Raw genomic sequence first — 19,579 nt, 5'->3', positions numbered from 1 at the left:
GCCAGCCATGCAAGGATGATTAAGCCCCAAGTGCTTAGAAGAACATATGTATCAAACAAAATTCCTTGCTACTCAGAAACAAAGTAGTTAGGTGTAAAGGAAAGCAGGGTCTTTGTCTTCTTTATAAAGTTGTAGAAATCATCTGATTTGAGGAGTAGGTGTTTTCATAGTTTTGCATCTAGTCCCTATCTAGAGTAGTACTTACTTGATGTAATATTGACTTTGTACTAACATTGTAAGACATAACTCTCATCACCTGGCTCAATTCTGCTTAGCTGACATCTAACCTGAATAAATAGGAATGATAGTATTTGCAGACAAAATCTCACAAGTATGTCAGCTTGGGAGAAAGTTAACTCATCTACTTTGCCCTAAGCAAGGCTGCTGAACAAGAAACTTCATACATATTAAGTAGAAAGCAGTATACATTTACTTCACTGCTCTTATTGCCACCTTGACCCAAACATATCATGCTTGTTTGGTCATAAAGGTAAAGGTAAAGGTTCCCCCGCACATGCGTGCTAGTCGTTTCCGACTCTAGGGGCCGGTGCTCATCTCCGTTTCAAAGCCGAAGAGCCAGCACTTGTCCGAGGACATCTCCGTGGTCATGTGGCCGGCATGACTAGACGCCAAAGGCGCACGGAATGCTGTTACCTTCCCACCGGAGTGGTCCCTATTTTTCTACTTGCATTTTTACGTGCTTTCGAACTGCTAGGTTGGCAGAAGCTGGGACGAGTAACAGGCGCTCACTCTGTTACGCGGCACTCGGGATTTGACCCGCCAAACTGCCGACCTTCTGATCAACAAAGCTCAGCGTCCTAACCCACTGAGCCACCGCGTCCCTTTTTGTTTGGTCATATTTATGCCTAATTCTCTGCTATTGTTGCATCTTTAATACTGTGTTATTTAGGATTTTACGTAACATTTTGTTGTGTTAACATAATACATTGAGCTAAAAAAAACAACCCAAGTCTGACATAGAGAAGCCCTTATTATAGTTCTAAATTATTTTTACTAGTTTATTGGCTTATTCTTTCTAGAATAATTAATCTAGGGAGATCAATTGAAGAAGGTAGTATCCGGTCATCCTAATTATTCCTGATTGCATCTTTATTTCTAGCTTATCCATGGGACAAATCATGCTTAAAATCTATGCCTTTGGACCTGAAGCAATTTGAAAAATTGGATGCATATGCAAAAAAGGTAAATAAATTCTGAAAGTAATAACAGCATGCCTCAGAGTTGCCACCTTTTCTAGATCTAACCCATGGCCCTAGATATATTAGTGTTTACCACATTGCATAGATTCTGGTATTAATTATTTCCACAAACATTATGGAATTCATATGGAGTCCCATTATTTAGTTTTCTAGCTATTTTAAATTATGCTGATTTAGTTATCCTACCTACCTGCTTTATATACAATATATTGTTATTTCAATAATTGTGTTGTGTGTCCAAATTATTAGCATGTTTGACAGTCAAGAGCTAGAGAGCTGCTAATAAACTGATCCAGACATATAATGAATTAAAAACTACACCATAGTGTTGATTTAATACCTACTTTCTCACACAGGCACACAACTACTGTTTGAAGAAAGATGGAAGTAAATTGAACTGCAACACAAATTTATAATATTTAGATCCTGGGAATTATATCTGATTTGTTGAAAATAGGCGCTGCAGTCATCAGACTTATGACAAATTATAAAGTACAGTTTGCTAAAATTTGATGGCTGCAATCTATTGCTTCAAGTTCCACTTGAACAGACTATAGTATACAAGTAATCCATCTGAGAGCTTTACTGTATCTATATTTGTGCTCCCATGTTGTATCTTCAATTCTATATTGACCTCATTCTTTCACAATTATCTTAAGGAAACCATTTCCTCTTCTTGAAGAAAAATGCAAATTTATTCAAGTCCTAAATGTGAACTGGCAGCCCAATGGAAGCTGGATTTCCATAAAGAAAAACTGCTCAAAATATACTACCACTTCCTACCACTGTTCCTAATAAAATGAGCAAAAAGTGTTTATAAGAGTTGAAGTCCAACATGTTTTACACACCATCTTTAACAAAGGCATTTTTGAAATATATGGGTTCAGATATAATTAGGTAAAATATCTACCCTTTCCCAGTAAAGTTGCTAAATTTTAGAAATACAAGAATCTGTCTTACAACACGCTAAAATTCTTTTCCCATCTATCCTTTTGTAGACTGTATTGACCATCAGCAAGTCTCTAATTTCTATCTTGAGACTGGAAAGCTGAAGAACACTGTATATCAGCCTCATCTGTTAGCAATACACAATAGGAAATTTTCCTGCTCTCCAACCTTTTAACTGAAGATGCCAAGAATCAAACTTAAACATTTTTGCCTTTGTGTCATATATTCTGTCATTCTGTTCAGGTTCTTTCCCTAGATATTTTTCTGATCTTACTCCTTAACAATTTTGAAATTTGCATCCATTTTTATCATTAAAATCACAAGAATATAGAAGCTTTTTAAGAAACATCTCAAATCTTATCAAACACATTCTATTTTCCTGTAAATTCCTTAGATGTCTCACTTTGGGACTACCCTCAGGATTTATTTCCACTTTTGCAAAGAAAACCACATTGGCAACTCAATACAAGTTGATAAATATTTATTACAAACACACTCACCCCTAGATGCCAATCAAGGAGAACATTTATAGCTCAGGTTTGAAATGAGGGGTCCTTGGTGCTTTTTGAGCTTGGCTCATTGCAATGTGGGCTACCAATGAGTTTGGGTCTCCTTTATCTGACCATTCGCTTGTGTTCTTGCAATCTGGTGGTTAGCTTCCTCCCTGTCTATCCTATATAGTCACAGGGGCAATCCATACAGAGGATTTGGTAGGTTACATTGGAAGCATCTCCCACCTCCAAGCGATCATAATTTGTCCTTTTATGGTATCCTCTAGGTGGTGTGCAATGCCCACTTGCAGATCTTAGAAACTGCGTTCTACAGCTTCTGAAATGTTTTTGATGTATGGCAGGGGTGTGCCATGTGGTTGGTCTTGTACCTTGCTTCTTCCTTTCTCTCCCTACCGTGTTGCGCAGACATCTTGTAACAAATGATTGTGGGTATCCATTCTGCTTCACTGACCCAGATTAGATCTATGAGATACTTCTGATTATGCAGCTTCCAAATTGTTAGAATATACTGTAGTATAGAATATACAATATAGTCTTGATCAGATGATAGAGAAAATTACATATAAATAAAATCTCTGCTTTGACCTGATGAGTGAGCAATTTTGGCTTTCAATAAGGATGTTGTGAAAGGAAATTATTGAACTGTAATCAGTTATAGCTACTCACACCTGAATAAACTGTACACATGTAACAGTAAAGTAATCCTTCCTAACAGTGTCTTTGAAACTTAAGACATGGGTGGCAGTCAGGTACAGTAGCAGGACTAAGGGAAACCCTACTCTATCTTAAACTTTGATGATTAATTAGGCTCTTGTACAAATATATCATCTTGCCCTCTCCCTCCAATCACCTAAACCAAACTATAAACTTCTGTTTTCTTTGACAGAAGGAAATCAATTGTGTAATCAAATGTGCATCTGCAGCAACAGAGGGGAAGTATTTTGCCAACTGTTTCAAAAAAAGGTCTGGAAAATAAAGGATTGAACTGAATTGGATCTTATTGGTCTTCTTTCTGGGCATGGAACTGACAAATAGAGATGCATGGATTTTCTGAACTGAGCATTAGGGAAGGAAAGCCAACTGACTGTCAGTTTCAAATTAGACAATACCTTATTATCTAACATACTCAAATTACAGGTGAATGCCAAAAGCAGTGTGGAAGAATTAGTGCAAACCTTGCTTCGTGTAGCACATACTGACCTGGAGAAAGTTAGGGCCATTTGGATGTGGATATGCCACCATATTGGTAAGCAGTTTCTTTCTATGAAATGTGTGGGTAGGGCTTGTGCCTTGTATTTATGCCTGCTGTTCTATTCTGACAGCCTAGAATGGGAATATGTGACTAAAGGTATAGTCTAGAACAAGGTTCTAACCCTTTTTTGCTTTGGGTCCTCTTTTGAGACCCATGTATCTCTGACTGTCATGGGTTCTTTTTTAAACTACACCAAATTTGATTGACCCATACTCCAAAGATCTAAAAAGCACTGGAACCAGGACTGGTGGTTATTTATATCTGTCTGTAAGTTTTGGGGAGCTGTGGTATTTGAAAAAAAATCAAGATATATAATTGAAACACACAAGTGCTTCTTATTGCCTCTATCTTATCCTATACAGTAGCTCCCAACTCACAACCATGTTTAGCGACTATTTGGAATTACAACACCGAGAAAAGTGACTTATGAATGGTGGTCACACTTACAACAATTGCAGTATGCCCATCATCATAGCATCAAAATTCAGGCATTTAACAACTGGAATATATTTCCAATGGTAGCAGCATTCCAGGTTCACATGACCGCCATTTGTGACTTTCCCAACCAGCTTCCAACAAGCAAAGTCAATAGGGGAAGTCAAGTTTGCTTAATGACCATGTGATTCAGAGTTAACAACTGACAAAAAGATCATAAAATCAGGTGCAACTTAAATCACTTAACCACCACCTTGCTTAGCAACAGAAATTCTGGCCCCATTTGCAATTAGTGGTGCTGCCACTGGGGAGAAGGTTCACATAGGAGGGAAGGAAGGCAACACAAGTGCCTTCAATTTTTCTAAGCAACCTGCTTTCACACAGGCTCCCTCATAGTTGATGTTAGTTGGTGTTTATTGTAAACTGTAGTAATTTTCAATTATTTATGCTGTTGAGATTAGCATGATATGAGAGAATTATGACAATTTGATCACATGCCTAGTAGTTGAGTGGCCCTCTTAGAAACTTACTGTGGCTCCCTATAAATGTAGCATGATCCTGGAAGGGGGAGGTCATATGGCTCATGTCTAGAATGCCTCTCTTCTGGGGAAAATATAGATATTATCATTCACAGGAAATATCTATCTCCAGATACCTTTCCAAGAATTGCCTATCATCAGGAAACATATATAAACATATATATTACATTTTTTATCTCCTTATTGTTTAGGTTAGGTCTACATGATCTACAGTGGAATGAGTACTAGTAGTTAGTTCTAGAGTTCAGAAACCTTTGTAACTTCACATTGTTTGTTTTATATATTACTTATTGTTCCATTGTTCCTCCAGAATATGATGTTATAGGTTTCTTCAATAAAGAGAATCAGTCTTTCAGTCCCCAGGATGTTCTGCAGAGTGGAAAGAGCATTTGTGAGGGATACGCTGGCCTTTTTGAACAAATGTGCAGGTACATCAAGTTCAGAAATATTTGGCCATATTCAGTTGCTTTATCACCTGTGTATCTATTCCACCTCCATTTGCACGTAATAGGAATCTCACTCTGAACCTTTGTTATTGAATGGCAAGACGTCCCAGAAATGTTAATTTTGCTTATCATTCTTGCCCAATATAATTTATTTTGCACCATCTGCTGAAACTTACATTGTATTAACATAATGGCAGATGTGAATATGGGGATAATTTAGTTAGAAAGGTACTGTGTTTTTCTGGATATTTGAAGGTCAATAAAAAAAGTCTGAAGGCTATGGAACAGGGTTGTCTGCAAGAAAAGAACTGTGAGCCCGCATCCACTCTCCAATTTATGTGTAAGGCAGAGAGGTAGAATTAGGGTATGCAAGTTAGTGTATTATGGAAGAGACCAAGCTACCTATATGTAGGACTTTTCGAATAATTTTATAAAATTGAATTGATGTTAGACATAGCTGGAAGTAACTTGAAGCTCTGTATTTCTGTACTGTCATCAGATTCTTAGTTTAATATTGAATAAGACTTTCTTCCAACAGTCTTTATTCATAATTAATAATTGACATCCAAAGTCTGGAAATATATTTACAAAAAATATCCCATCAAGACAAAATATCTGGCATTAGAAAACAAATTATGAAATCTCATTTAAAAACCATTTTGATCAACTGAGTAAATGAACTCTTGATTAAACTGAGTTACCTGGAAGTTAAATAACTACTTACAACAAAATGTGATTGAAGTCGCATGTTGAGGTGTTAACATTCTTACAATATATATTAACAATTGTAACATTTATAGGCATGTTTGAATGCAAATGCATTAACTAAATAGATCTATATTCATATTTTGCCACAAGCATTCATGTACAGTCAAATCAAGCAAAAACTCTCCATGTATATGTATATAATCTTTTATGATTCTAAGCGAACCAGACTTACCTTGATGGCAAGATGGGCAGTTAATAAATCTTACAAATAAATAAAGTCTTAAAATTCTCCAAAACAGGGACATATTGGGGCAGAAACAAATGCCCCCAAAACTATGAAAGACAATTATATATTTTCAACAGGTTGAACTTGCATGTCTACTTTTCACTCAACATGAAATTTAGCAATGCATTAATAACCTTTTCATGAGAAATAAAATTGCTGTTTAATAGAATTTTCCCCTTAAACTGAGGCAGAATTGGGTTCTTCCCTGATGATTTCATTTAAAAAAGGTGAAATAGAGCTACTCAACTTTTTTTTCCATACCAAACTTTAACAAATGGCACTTGAAACTTTATTCCTTCTGCATGTCGAAGTACATATAGTGCCTCCCATCTTAAATTAGGAAGGTGTATGCTTGCCCTCTAATTGATCTTGGATACTATAACATTTGTTAGGTCACCAAGATTCTAATTGGGGTCATTGTAGAACCTCACCCATAATGACTGTAGAATACTGACAACAGCAGCATGCTTAATTGTAACCATGATCTATAATTGTAACTATAATTGATTATGGAGCAAATTTGGTGTCACAAAGCTGTCTTCTTTCAGCCATTCATTATATAATAGTCAATAAAGCATAACTTGTCTGATTTAGTAGAACTTAGGTGAAGGATGTTTAATGTCCAGACATGAGTATAATCTTTTGATTATCTATTACATTTCCTGATGTTTAAAACTCTCATGGATTTTAGCTTAAATGCTGAATGAAGTCCAAGAACATTTACACTGTTTCTTTGCTGAAACAGCTGCTTGATTTGGCAGGCCTTGCAAGACTACAGTTAGGAGACGAAGAACAGTCAGGGAGTATAATAAATTTTCTGAAGAATCCGAGCCCAAGCCTTAGAAAACAATTTACTGCCTTGTTCCTGTAATTGGTAATGCAAAAAATAGCTGTGGAAAAATACAGGATTTATAAGACACCATCAACTTCTATTGTTGATGTAAATATTATAAATTTCCTTCCCTAGCTCATTATAATACTGATTTTGTTTTTCAAAAAACGTTCAACTGCCTGTTTGCCACTTGAAACAGAAGATGCCCTAAATTCCAGAGCTTTGCTGATGCAGACACTGTCTAGATTGGCAATTCTACAATTTGCTACAGCAAAGTTAATTGATTAAAGGCAACTCTAACTGGCAAACTACCAGCTTGACAAAGGAAAGTGGAAATGGGCAAAAATATTTGTATCTCAGCAGTTTAATCCTATATCAGCTATGACTCTAGCAGTGACCCAAAAGGAGATATTATAGGAAAGAACCAGCCATCCAACCAAGTGACCATTTGCTTCTTTCATTGATTATACAGTTAGTTATCTTGTCTCCAGCTACATGGTTTATCACTGCCAATTGTCTCATTTATTCCTTTCCCTTGCTGAAATCTATTTTTCTTGCACTTTTCACAGGCTTTTATAGTTTTGTTCTATTTTTGTTGTTGTTCTCAATATCTTTTATTCAGCTGAAGCAACCAAAACTGTCTACAGTATTGAAGGGACGGTCATGCCATTCATTCATTGTAATTTGCAGCATTTTCCAGGTTATTTTCTATTCCCCTTTGAAACATAGGCTAACATCTTATTTGCTTCTAATCATCTCCTTGCATTGAGCAGATACTTTTACTGAACTGTCTGCAGTGATTGTATCTGTCTGCAATCAATTCCAATTGTGTCTTTCAATCTATGTTGCTGCAAATTTAATTTCATCTACCATCACACTGCTCAAGCTACTGGCTTTGTTAAGAGCTGAGGGACCTCTTCCCATCCCTTTGGTAGATACTGGTTTCTCACTGATGAATGTCTAACAGCAAAAAGACAAGAACCTAGGTTTGGTCAGTTCTACATATAGAGAACTTCCAGACTGTGTCATTCTTTGGTTTTCCACCTTGCTCCTTCATTAATCAGTCAGTATTTCCTGAACATACACAATCCATTGCAGGATTGTTGGAGATTTTTGTTCCCCCTTTGGTTTGGGGGTTGTTGTTTTTTTGGTGAGTCTATACACCTTTGACTTTCTTCAAATCTGATGATCATTCTGTTTCTGCAGTTTATGACATGAACAAGCTTTGAATGGATAGGTTCCATCAGAAACCTAATATCCATATTCTGGTTCAGCTATAGCCTCCATAATACTTGCAAAGATAGCTCCAGGGAAAGCACAACATAGGGATCTAACCGGGATGTGGCATGTCAAAATGAATATACTGTAATTATTAAAAAATGTGAAGTGCATCTTTGTATACTGCTCTTGAACTCTTTTACTGTGTAGAAAATTGTTACAATGGAAAAGGTTTATAAGGTATTAGGTGATCAATATGTAAAGTAACTAGATCATTTTCCACCACAGCCTTTAACAGATTCTTGAACTTTTTCTTTTTTTCCCCTTAAAACAAAACAAAAAAGAAACAAACACAATTTGATGTCAACCAGTAGTTTTCACATATGCAAGCATTTAGCAGCAATTGAACGGTGCATCACAAAATAGTGTCAAACTTCTTAATACAGTAAACATATCTTCCTGCACCAACATTCCAGCGAACACACTAACAATATGCATTATTGTACCAATAATAATGCAACAAAGGAACCATCTTCTTGGAATGCTTCATTGAAATTAACAATGATTATAAAAGAATGACATTATTCCAAGATGCGCATGTTTAGTTCCCGAGGACTCATTCTTATCTTCTTTCAGGATTGCAGGGGTACACTGCATGAATTTATCTGGTTATTCTAAAGGCTATGGCTACAAACCAGGGCAGACCTTCGAAGGAGAGTATGACCATGCCTGGAATGCAGTTTACCTTGATGGAAGGTGGCATTTGGTGGACAGCACTTGGGGATGTGGCTCAGTTGATGAAGGTTGCAGCAAGTTTACCTTCAGGTGCATGTCTCTGGTTCTGGTGTGCTGCTGGGCGCACAGATGGGGTGAGGGCAGGGAGTAATTACGCACATTGCCAATAACATTGTGATCTCTTTTTGTTCTAGATACAATGAATTTTATTTCCTCACCCACCCTGCACTCTTTATTAATAATCATTTTCCAGACAACAACAACTGGCAGCTACTCAAACCAACTGTGGCATTAAAACAGTTTGAAAATAACATGCTGTACAAGAGTGACTTTTACAAGATGGGATTGCTGGTGGCCCATCCAGAGACATCTATTATTCAGACAGGTACAATCATACAGCTTCTTGCCCCATGTCAAATAGTATTAGATATAACATTTCCAGCTTTTGGAAGGAAAAAAATTGCAGCAAAATTTAAAACTGAGGTTGATTTTTAATTAGTTTTTAAAGATTAGCTTGGTACGACTTAAATTTCTAGTAGTACTCATTTTTGCACTTATGCCAAGTACAATTTATGCCAAGTTCAAAATGCCACTACATAATTAATCTGAAAGGGTCCCTAGAATTATTTGTATATTTCAATTTCAAAAGAAGGCACAAAAAAAAGAAAGTTTAAGAATACAAATGCCTCATAAGTGCAGGTTAATAAGCCTGATATTATAAATCAATGTAAATAAATATTAGCTCATTGGTTTTCTGATGTTCCCAGCTATCCCTTCAGTGTCAATTAGCAGTTTTAACTATACGAACATTTTCATTTTAGAATTCTATCTTTGGAACTTTCTTAACTTTCTCTGAAATCCAACAGCTTCTACACTGCTGAAGGTGGATCTATTATAATAAAAACCACATATGATTTTATCTTGCCTCGGAATGATGAACAGTTCTATTACACTAGTAATAAAATAAAAACAAGTCCCCAAACTGAAATTTCCCTGTCTTCAACCCTGTTGCTGATTTATTCTGAATTTGGATGTGACAGAGGTTTTGAACAATTTCTAACCACTCAACTACATTATTCTCCCTTTCATTGCCAAAGTGACTGACAGCAAAGCTGAGTTCAGATCACTTTCTACAAGCTTTTTGATTAATTTGTGTTTCTCAATAATAAGACATATTCTAACCAGCTTTCTTTATTTGTTACAGTAAATGGAAAAGTCACAATAGTAGTGGAGAGCAGTTCTCCAATGCTGTTCATGTTTGAACTGAAAAGGGCAAAAGAATACAGCTTGATGACTTTGAAGAGGAATGGGATGAAACTGGAACTGTACCCACAGAAGATGGGGAGTCATAAACTCCAGATCTATGCCAAACCATCTAAAGGCCTTGAGGAAATTTACATGTGCATCCTAGAATACAACATTGAATGCAGTTCTATAGACACAAATGTTTGTTTCCCAAAGGAACTCCATCAACCAGTTGGGCCCAGCTGGTTCACAGAGAAACAGGGGATCCTCAGACCTTCACAAAAAGGTCCAGTTATTCATACTAATGATGGCTGCTGCAACCTCAGCTTCATCCTCAGTAAAGACTTGAACATTTTAGCCTCACTGCATTCAGACAGCGTAAGCCTCAGTGAAGAGGTAGGAAGACGACATATCTTACAACAATGCCAAGGAAACCAAATAAACTTTAAGATCCGTCTTCCACATGCTGGGAATTTTGCTTTCAAAATCTTTGCTAAGAAAAAGTCAGATCCTGGTAACTATAACTATATCTTTAATTACCTCATCTGTTGTCCAAACACTAAGGTCAAATGGCCAATGTTCCCCCAGAATTATAGTAAGTGGGCAGAAAGCTATGAATTGGTGGAACCTCTGGCTGCATTTCTACCAGCCAACTGCAACATTAAGTTCAAACTTAAACTTCACAGCATTGCCAAAGCATTTGTTCAATGTGAAAAAACCTATCCCTTGTCTCTTAATAAGGATGGCTTCTGGGAGGGATCCTGCAGTACTTCTGGCTGCAGAGAGATATATGTGATGGTGTTGGAGAATGCGAATCACAAATTTTACTCACATATTTTGAAATATGAAATTGAATCACAGTAATAGGCCACTTGAACTTTTCCCATCTGCCCACAGGTACAATATGTGATCTAACTACAATCCATTTCACTCTGAATAATTTATTTCATGCTGTTGGATGACAATACTCATGCTACTGAAGCAGCAGCAAAACAATTTAACTTGATCAACCCCCATCCCTTGAGATTTTTCACTGATATTGTCTGATGCATGAAGTTTATACAAAATGTAACTTACTCATTGAAAACCAGGCAATTTTTTTCCATAAATAACAAAATTATTTAGGTAATAAAGAAGCAATTATATGCATTTACCCACCCATCTTGCCATAATTTTGAGATGTGACCATTGTTTCTGAAAAGATATGTTCAACATTATCACGAATAATAAAAGAGCATTGTAGAAACTCATGTTGGGCCAAAGAGAGAAAAAGACTCACATTTTTGATTATCAATACATCAGTGGCTACAGAATTGGAAGAAATATGAAGAAATATGCTTTTACAAGACTATATTGTAAGCTTTCTTCTGTGCACATCATTTTCTTACAAGTATAAAATACTGAAAAGTTTTATACCAGATCTTAAATGCAATTAAATGCTCATTTTTATTTACTGGGCTGTAACACCTAGCTAACATTTTAATAAGGATCACTTATCTTTCTGTAATTTATTTAAAAAAAATATTTGGGGGGGAATGCTACTTCATGAACTACACACTGAAGTACCTCTGGATAACATAAGACAAACTAGATTAGTACACAATTAAATACAAAAAGATTATTGAAACCAGTACTATCTTTATATAGAAATCCTTTTTAATTTATAATTTTGCTGAATCAAAAAAATGAATATTTCAATAGAAGTTATAGCTGATCCAATCTATTTTGCTATCAAACTGACCACATTTTGCATATTTCTTTTCTTAAAATAGTTTAATGAAATATGGTGCAGAAGCTTATTTAAAATGATCCTGGAGATGCTGCAAGTCTGTATCATTAATTAATTTTTGATTATGTGTTTCATACATAGAGAGAACTATGTGGGTTCCCTGTCTCAGCCAGAAAATATTAGCAATTCATTTTATAAATGCCACTTAAAGGTAAAGGTAAAGGTTCCCCCGCACACACGTGCTAGTTGTTTCCGACTCTAGGGGCCGGTGCTCATCTCCGTTTCAAAGCCGAAGAGCCAGCGCTTGTCCGAGGACGTCTCCGTGGTCATGTGGCCAGCATGACTAGACGCCAAAGGCATACGGAACGCTGTTACCTTCCCACCGTAGTGGTCCCTATTTTTCTACTTGCATTTTTACGTGCTTTCGAACTGCTAGGTTGGCAGAAGCTGGGACGAGTAACAGGCGCTCACTCTGTTACGCGGCACTCGGGATTCGACCCGCCAAACTGCCGACCTTCTGATCGACAAGCTCAGCGTCCTAACCCACTGAGCCACCACGTCCCTTCACTTATCTTACTACTGTTTTATTAGTTTTGCAGAACTATTGTTTTGTAAAATAAGCAATTTTTCCTGCTCTGTTACTTAAATATCAGTAACAGATATTAAAGTATTTAAACAGACATTATCAGTATTTCAAAGGATGCAAGCCAGTAGACCCATTTGCAGTTCATGTTCTGCAGATTCAGGGACAGGGCAGATGATCATTGCTATGGAAAACTACCGTCACTGTTATGAAACTGGTTCTCACTACGAATTTAACAAGTGTTTCCTGACCTGACATTCTTCCTTTATGATGCAACAATTTGAAAAGCAAAGAATTTGTACTGTGTGGAAATTCTGGTGCTTATCTTAAAACACATTTGGAAGACACTAGGTCAGGAAAGTATTTTTCTAACTATAATACTTGGTGCATAATCACAGAAAGTAGTCTAGGAAAATAGCACAGCAGCCTAACTTTGAAGAGTAATGGAACCCTATGTAAGAAACAACAAATTTAATTTGAATTTAATTAGACGACGTTGACAGTATTTAAGATAGGTAGCATTCACCTATCAAAGTTTTAATTTAAAAAAATACTTCAAAAAGTTCCTACAGAAAATCATTCTACAGGGGTTCATTTTGAAGATTTTGGCTCTTTGCCAATGAACTTTCAGGAGTGTGATCTTGTAGTGTAAACAAAGTAGGAAAAGCATATAAAAAAATTCCTGGAATTCTTTCTATCCCCATTAACAATGCTGGCCACAGGAGATAGTCTTATTTTTTTTAATCCTGTGAAACAGTGTTATATTTATGTGTATGCATATGTGTGTGTACATATCTACCAGGAAGCACAGAAAAGGTTGTTTATGAGCTGTTGACTCACATGAACCACTGCCCAACTCCTCTCCCATAGAGGTTCACAAAGAGTTATTTTCTGGATTTTTGTTTCTTCTATAGTCCCCACAAAATGGTTCACTTAGCCATATCTAGCCTTCTTTATATCACTTCTTGACAATTTTCCACTGGACTGAAAAGAAAAAAAAGGCTGGGTGGGGCCCAAGGTTATGTCCTATTCTAATTCTGACAATATACTCAAATCAGTTGTGATGCACGAAACATCGTAAAACACTAAGAATGACTAATATGTAATGCTTTCCTTTATTTCTTGTATGCATGTCTTGAGAGGAAACTGCAAAAACTGTTGTTTGCCAATGCAGGATTGGAAACAATTGTTACATAAATAAAGGCAGGACAAGAAACAATGGATGAATGAAAACTAAGCAATGAAAACTATCAAGGAGAGAATTAACCTACAACAGGAGAAATTTCCTGATAGTTAGAACAATTAATCAGTGAAGCAATTTGGCACTGTGGGTGGTCTAAAACAGGAGGTTTTTAAGAAGAGACTGGACAGCCATTTGTAGGAAATGGTATAGGGTTTCCTGCCTGAGCAGGGGGTTAGACTAGAAGACCTCCAAGGTTCCCTTCCAACCGTGTTAATTTGTTAAATTTAACACATAGATTTTTCTAGTACAAAGGGAACTCAGGTGAAAAAAAACTGCTGGGTATTCCAGAGTTTCTCCCAAGGATTCTCCACAACTTCTCTAGATTCTCCCCTCCCCCCCCCCATTTTGCTCAATATATTGCATTGTAATATCCAGAGAATATTTTCCATTGTCTTCTGGCTATTTGGAGTCCAAAAAAAATTGGCCCAATATTATATTATGATTTTCAGCAGCAAGATTTTTGTGGGGAAGAGAGCCAATTTGGGGCTTGTTTTGAGATTTTTCTAAGGAGTCAAGTGTGGGAGTAGAAGACATTTGCCTGTTTCCATTCCTATGTTGCTGAAATTGTTACAAGTGGTCCTTAGTGACCATTTGCACCAGTTACAACCACCTTAGTGACCATTCAAAGTTATGAATGGCATTGAACAAGGACGAACTTATTTTGAGAGTGCAAGTAACTCATTCATCTAAATACTTTCAAATTTTAAAAAGCACAAAAACTCTGGTGCAGCAGTACCCTAAGGATTTTAATATTGAGCCCAGCTGTTGGATGCCACATCTTTATATCTCATGAGTGTTTGTATTACTAAACAAGTGTGTTCATTACACATTCTACAGATGCAAGAAAAAGTATGTGAACCTTTTGGGATTACATGGAGTTTTGCATAAATTGGTCATAAAATGCGCTCTAAACGTCATGTAAGTCACAACAATAGAAAAACACAGTCTGCTTAAAATAATACTACACAAACATTAGCTGTTGTCATGTTTTAATTGAACATAAGATGGAAACATTCACAGTGCAGGGTGGAAAAAGTATGTGAACCCCTAGCCTAATGACTTCTCCAAGAGCTAATTGGAGCCAGGAGTGAGCCAACCTTGACTCCAACCAGTGTGATAATATTGGATGTGTTGCTGACAGCTGTCCTGCCCTTAAAAAACACACACCTGTTTTGGGTTTACTGGTCTCAAGAAGCACTGTCTGATGTGAACCATGCCTCGCAGAAAAGAGCTCTCAGAAGACCTACGATCAAGAATTGTTGACTTGCATGAAGCTGGAAAGGGTTACAAAAGTATCTCCAAAAGCCTTGATGTTCATGTGTCCACGGTAAGACAGACTGTCTACAAATGGAGAAAGTTTAGCACTGTTGCTACTCTCCCTAGGCGTGGTCGTCCTGTAAAAATGACTGCAAGAGCACAGTGCATAATGCTTAATGAGGTAAAGAATCCTAGAGTGTCAGCTAAAGACCCACAGAAATCTCTGGCACATGCTAACATTTTTGTTGACACATCTACAATAAGGAAAACATTAAACAAGAATGGAGTACATGGGATGACACCACGGAGGAAGCCATTGCTGTCCAAAAAAATATTGCAGCACGTTTGAAGTTTGCAAAAGAGCACCTGGATGTTCCACAGCACTACTGGAAAAATATACTGTGGACAGATGAAACCAAAATTGAGTTCTTTGGGAAAAACACACAACACTATGTGTGGAGAAAAAAAGGCACAGCACACCAACATCAAAACCTCATCCCCACTGTGAAACATGGCGGAGGGAGCATCATGGTTTGGGGCTGCTTTGCTGCCTCAGGGTCTGGATGGATTGTTGTCATTGATGGGAAAATGAATTCCAGAGTTTATCAGGACATTTTGCAGGAAAACGTACGACCATCTGTCCACCAACTGAAGCTCTGCAGAGGATGGGTGATTCAACAGGACAATGATCCAAAGCATACAAGTAATTCAACAAAACAATGGCTTCAACAGAAGAGAATACGCCTTCTGGAGTGGCCCATCCTGACCACAACCCAATTGAAATGCTGTGGCATGACCTTAAGAGAGCAATTCACACCAGACATCCCAAGAATATTGCTACACTGCAACAGTTTTGTGCAGAGGAGTGGTCCAAAATTACTCCAGATCGTTGTGCAGCTCTGATCTGCAACTACAGGAAACGTTTGGTTGAGGTTATTGCTGCCAAAGGAGGGTCAACCAGTTATTAAGTCCAAAGGTTCACATACTTTTTCCACCTTGCGCTGTGAATGTTTCCATCTTATGTTCAATTAAAACATGACAACAGCTAATGTTTGTGTAGTATTATTTTAAGCAGACTGTGTTTTTCTATTGTTGTGACTTACATGACGTTTAGAGCGCATTTTATGGCCAATTCATGCAAAACTCCACGTAATCCCAAAGGGTTCACATACTTTTTTTGCAACTGTATGAACTCATGGCTTTGACTACCAATTACATTATTAATGTATTTAATTTCCAAAATATTTTTAATATGTAAAATAGAAGGTGCATACAGGCTCAAGCAAAATATAACCTCTGTAGTTATTAAAAACCCAGGTTTGAAGGCAAACTCCCCTCCAACTCTATTAATTATAACACCATCTGATTATTCCCAAAAAACATTCAACATTCTCAAGGCCTAATCTAGTAGTAATAGATAAAAGTAGTTCATATATCAGCTATTCAAGAGACACTTTTTCCCATATCCAAGTGTTGTTATGGTCACTAGCCACATCAACTCAATCAGTGTCAAACTGCCGGCCCGCAGGCCGGATGCGTCATGGCAAAACCACACCTACCCCATTGCCGGCAATGGAAAAAAAGTTGTGATATGTCACAACATGTCATGTGACATTGCAAGTTTGACACCCCTGCTCTAATACATAAACTAGATAACTCCTGTTACACTTAAGCAGCCATATCCACAATTTGTTATGACATAACTTATGTCATAACAGCAATAATTCTAATCTATTAGAACAATCTTTTAATTTTGAGCTACTACTTATTTGAAACAGACTGCTGTGCCAAAATTAATAACCGTTTCAGGTACTCGACATCACTATTGGTTTTCTGAGAAACAAGTGTTTTTCAAGAACATAAAAACTAGCTGCTTAATTCCTGGAAAATACATGTAATAGCAAAGGATGAGACCCAATTTAATGCAGTGGTTAAAGATTCAGGGGGAGAAACTAGAAAGCTGTAACTTCTAAGCTTGCCTTAGGCACGAAGCCAGCTAAATGGGCCAGTCACTTATCTTTGTTCTAGGAAGGAGGATATGAAAAACCACTTCCAGAAAGTGCAAATACCACCCATACACCCTTCGTCTACTTGACAAAGTTTATTGCAACAGTGAGATGGGTGGTATATAAACTTAATAAACAGTAGTAATAATCCAGCTCAAACAACAATTATCTCTGCTCTCTCTGAGTTTATGAGTATCATCACAAAATGGCATTGGGAGCGATTTAAAAAAAAAACATTTCACAGAATGCCAATTGGTAGAAGTAACAAGTAACTTGCATAAAAACCATAAGCCTCAAATATCTTTAAATTTTCCCTCTCTGTTCCAGGACCAGGCCTTATTCTTGTTTTCTTTTTCTCCCAAAGATGTTCCAGCAATTAACTTTTCTTCAAACATATGCATACAAAAAATATTTATTTAGACAGAAGATAGAATTCATGGACTCTTTTGCTTTTTCTCTCAAGACTGGCTCACAGCTTTCCTAATGGCCATTATGCTTCCTCCACTGCCTCTCCTCACTATACTGAATTGCCTTCCTTGGGCTACACCAGCACTTCCTTAGTTATCTCACAGCTCTGCTCCCAGATTTCTTCACTTATCCAGCAGAGAAAATGAGACCATTTGTTCGTCTCAGTCCCAGGGAACAAAGCAAAGGAGGCCAACCTTCCTACATACACATCTATTTAACATTTTAAGAAAATGTAAAATAAGTCATAGTAAATCACAGTTAGTTATAAGACAGTACTGTAAATAAATCTACAGAGCACTTCACCAACTTTGTCTACCTCCACCTTTCAGGCAGTGCTTCGCCAATGATAACTGAAGCAATAGGCATTTGTTTTCTTTCTTTCGGGATCATTATATAAAATACAACATTGTGGTCTCATATAAGAAAACATTGAGCACATTAATTCTGCTGGACTGAAAATGAGTTGTTCTTCATGTCCAATAAAATGCTGTGTGTGCTTTGACAGCCATTATTTACCATCCCAACAGAACAGTATAAATCAAAATTTGTGGTTTTTTTTTTGGCATACCTTCATGCTGAGTATAATTTCATACTGTCCATCAGTGTCAAACTAAAGTGTTGGCAAAGAGAGGCATGAAGCCATGAAAAGCAAATTTAGCAAGCAAAACAGAAGCGTTAGAAAACTGAAAAGAGAATGGAATTACATAGAAACGGCCCTGGAAAAACTAAGGTGTATGTTAAAATGTACTCTTGGAGCAAGGATTTCCTTAGAGTTATTAACACTTCAGCATTGTAGTACTTCAGTAATCTCAGGACTGACACCAAATATGCTACATTTTCAAGATGTAAATATTCTTCACTTTCTACAGAAGAGATGTCAAAAATTACTAAAGCATACTAATGCCATTATGATAATAAAGGTAAGAGAAACTACAATGCAGATCATGAACTGAGATTATATATTTAATATCTTTCTAATTCCATTTGAAAATTACAATCATAATCTGAACTCGTGGTTTCAAATATCCAGGAATAAAAATCTAAGTCTTCACTTCTTTGAAATTTCAGTCAAAGTAAGGTGCTGCACCTGGCCATTGAAATTTTGGTATCTTTTTTTTTGTATCTTATTGGTAATTTAGAGAAAAAGGATGAGTTGAAAATATGAAGAGGTTATGCTTAGTTTCTTAGCTTTTGCCCAAGGGCATACTTTAAAATCTGCATTTCTTCCTGAAGCTAAACAATTTTTTAAAAGCTCTTTGGCATACCAACCAGCCTCCCAAATTTGTTCTTATGCTTAGGAACAGCTGTGCAGTACTTCATAAGACAGCTGTTATTTAAGTTAAATTGCTCCCATGTATTGGTGTTTATTACTTATATTGAACTTTACTTTTTGAATCAAGATATGTAATAAAAAATCTCTTTATGACACAGTTATTTGACCATATTTTTTCTATAGCTATAAAAATACACAAAGGACCATTACTAAAACATTAATTTGATGTTTGATGGCAACTAAAATCCACATAGAATATTCACAAGAAAACCTGAAAAGCAAAATGCCATTCTCTTTTCTCCAAGTCACTTGTCATGTTTCATGGCATCTTGGAAATAGATAGAAAGTTAATATTCAAATGACAAGCAATATGATTTGTATTCATATTAAAATAAAATAACAGTTTCTACATAATTTTATTTCTGAATGCATAGACATAAAATATTTACTCTACTTTGATGGGCAACACCATCCACTCCTGAAGCTTGCTCTTTACTTTAGAGGAGCACAATGCTCCCCTAGGTCAGTCAGAAATGTTTTCTATAGTAGTGTAATAACTGTAATCAGACAAAGTATTTTGCTACAAACAAATTTCATTTCTTTGAATTCACTGCCACTGAATACCCTAAGACAGGGGTCGGCAA

At 36.7% G+C, this 19,579-nt stretch overlaps 2 protein-coding genes across 4 annotated transcripts in view; one reads left to right on the top strand and one right to left on the bottom strand.

The window, feature by feature from the left end:
- The window catches only part of KY (kyphoscoliosis peptidase), a 33,744-nt gene extending 21,595 nt beyond the window's left edge, over positions 1 to 12,149 (top strand). For both annotated transcript variants that reach the window (XM_083363180.1, XM_083363179.1), the window contains 6 exons: positions 1,121 to 1,203; positions 3,818 to 3,926; positions 5,217 to 5,334; positions 9,033 to 9,221; positions 9,326 to 9,516; positions 10,336 to 12,149. In XM_083363180.1, the coding sequence (XP_083219306.1) occupies positions 1,121 to 1,203; positions 3,818 to 3,926; positions 5,217 to 5,334; positions 9,033 to 9,221; positions 9,326 to 9,516; positions 10,336 to 11,240 (1,595 nt within the window). In that variant the 3' untranslated portion in view covers positions 11,241 to 12,149. The remainder of the gene's footprint in view (positions 1 to 1,120; positions 1,204 to 3,817; positions 3,927 to 5,216; positions 5,335 to 9,032; positions 9,222 to 9,325; positions 9,517 to 10,335) is intronic.
- The window catches only part of CEP63 (centrosomal protein 63), a 41,126-nt gene continuing 26,740 nt past the window's right edge, over positions 5,194 to 19,579 (bottom strand). For both annotated transcript variants that reach the window (XM_083363177.1, XM_083363178.1), the window contains one exon: positions 5,194 to 5,275. In XM_083363177.1, the coding sequence (XP_083219303.1) occupies positions 5,251 to 5,275 (25 nt within the window). In that variant the 3' untranslated portion in view covers positions 5,194 to 5,250. The remainder of the gene's footprint in view (positions 5,276 to 19,579) is intronic.

This window comes from Vipera ursinii (assembly GCF_947247035.1).
Source record: "Vipera ursinii genome assembly, chromosome: 5".
Lineage (NCBI taxonomy): Eukaryota > Metazoa > Chordata > Lepidosauria > Squamata > Viperidae > Vipera > Vipera ursinii.
The sequence above is the reverse complement of the archived record's forward strand: the minus strand, read 5'-3'. Positions and strand labels throughout refer to the sequence as shown.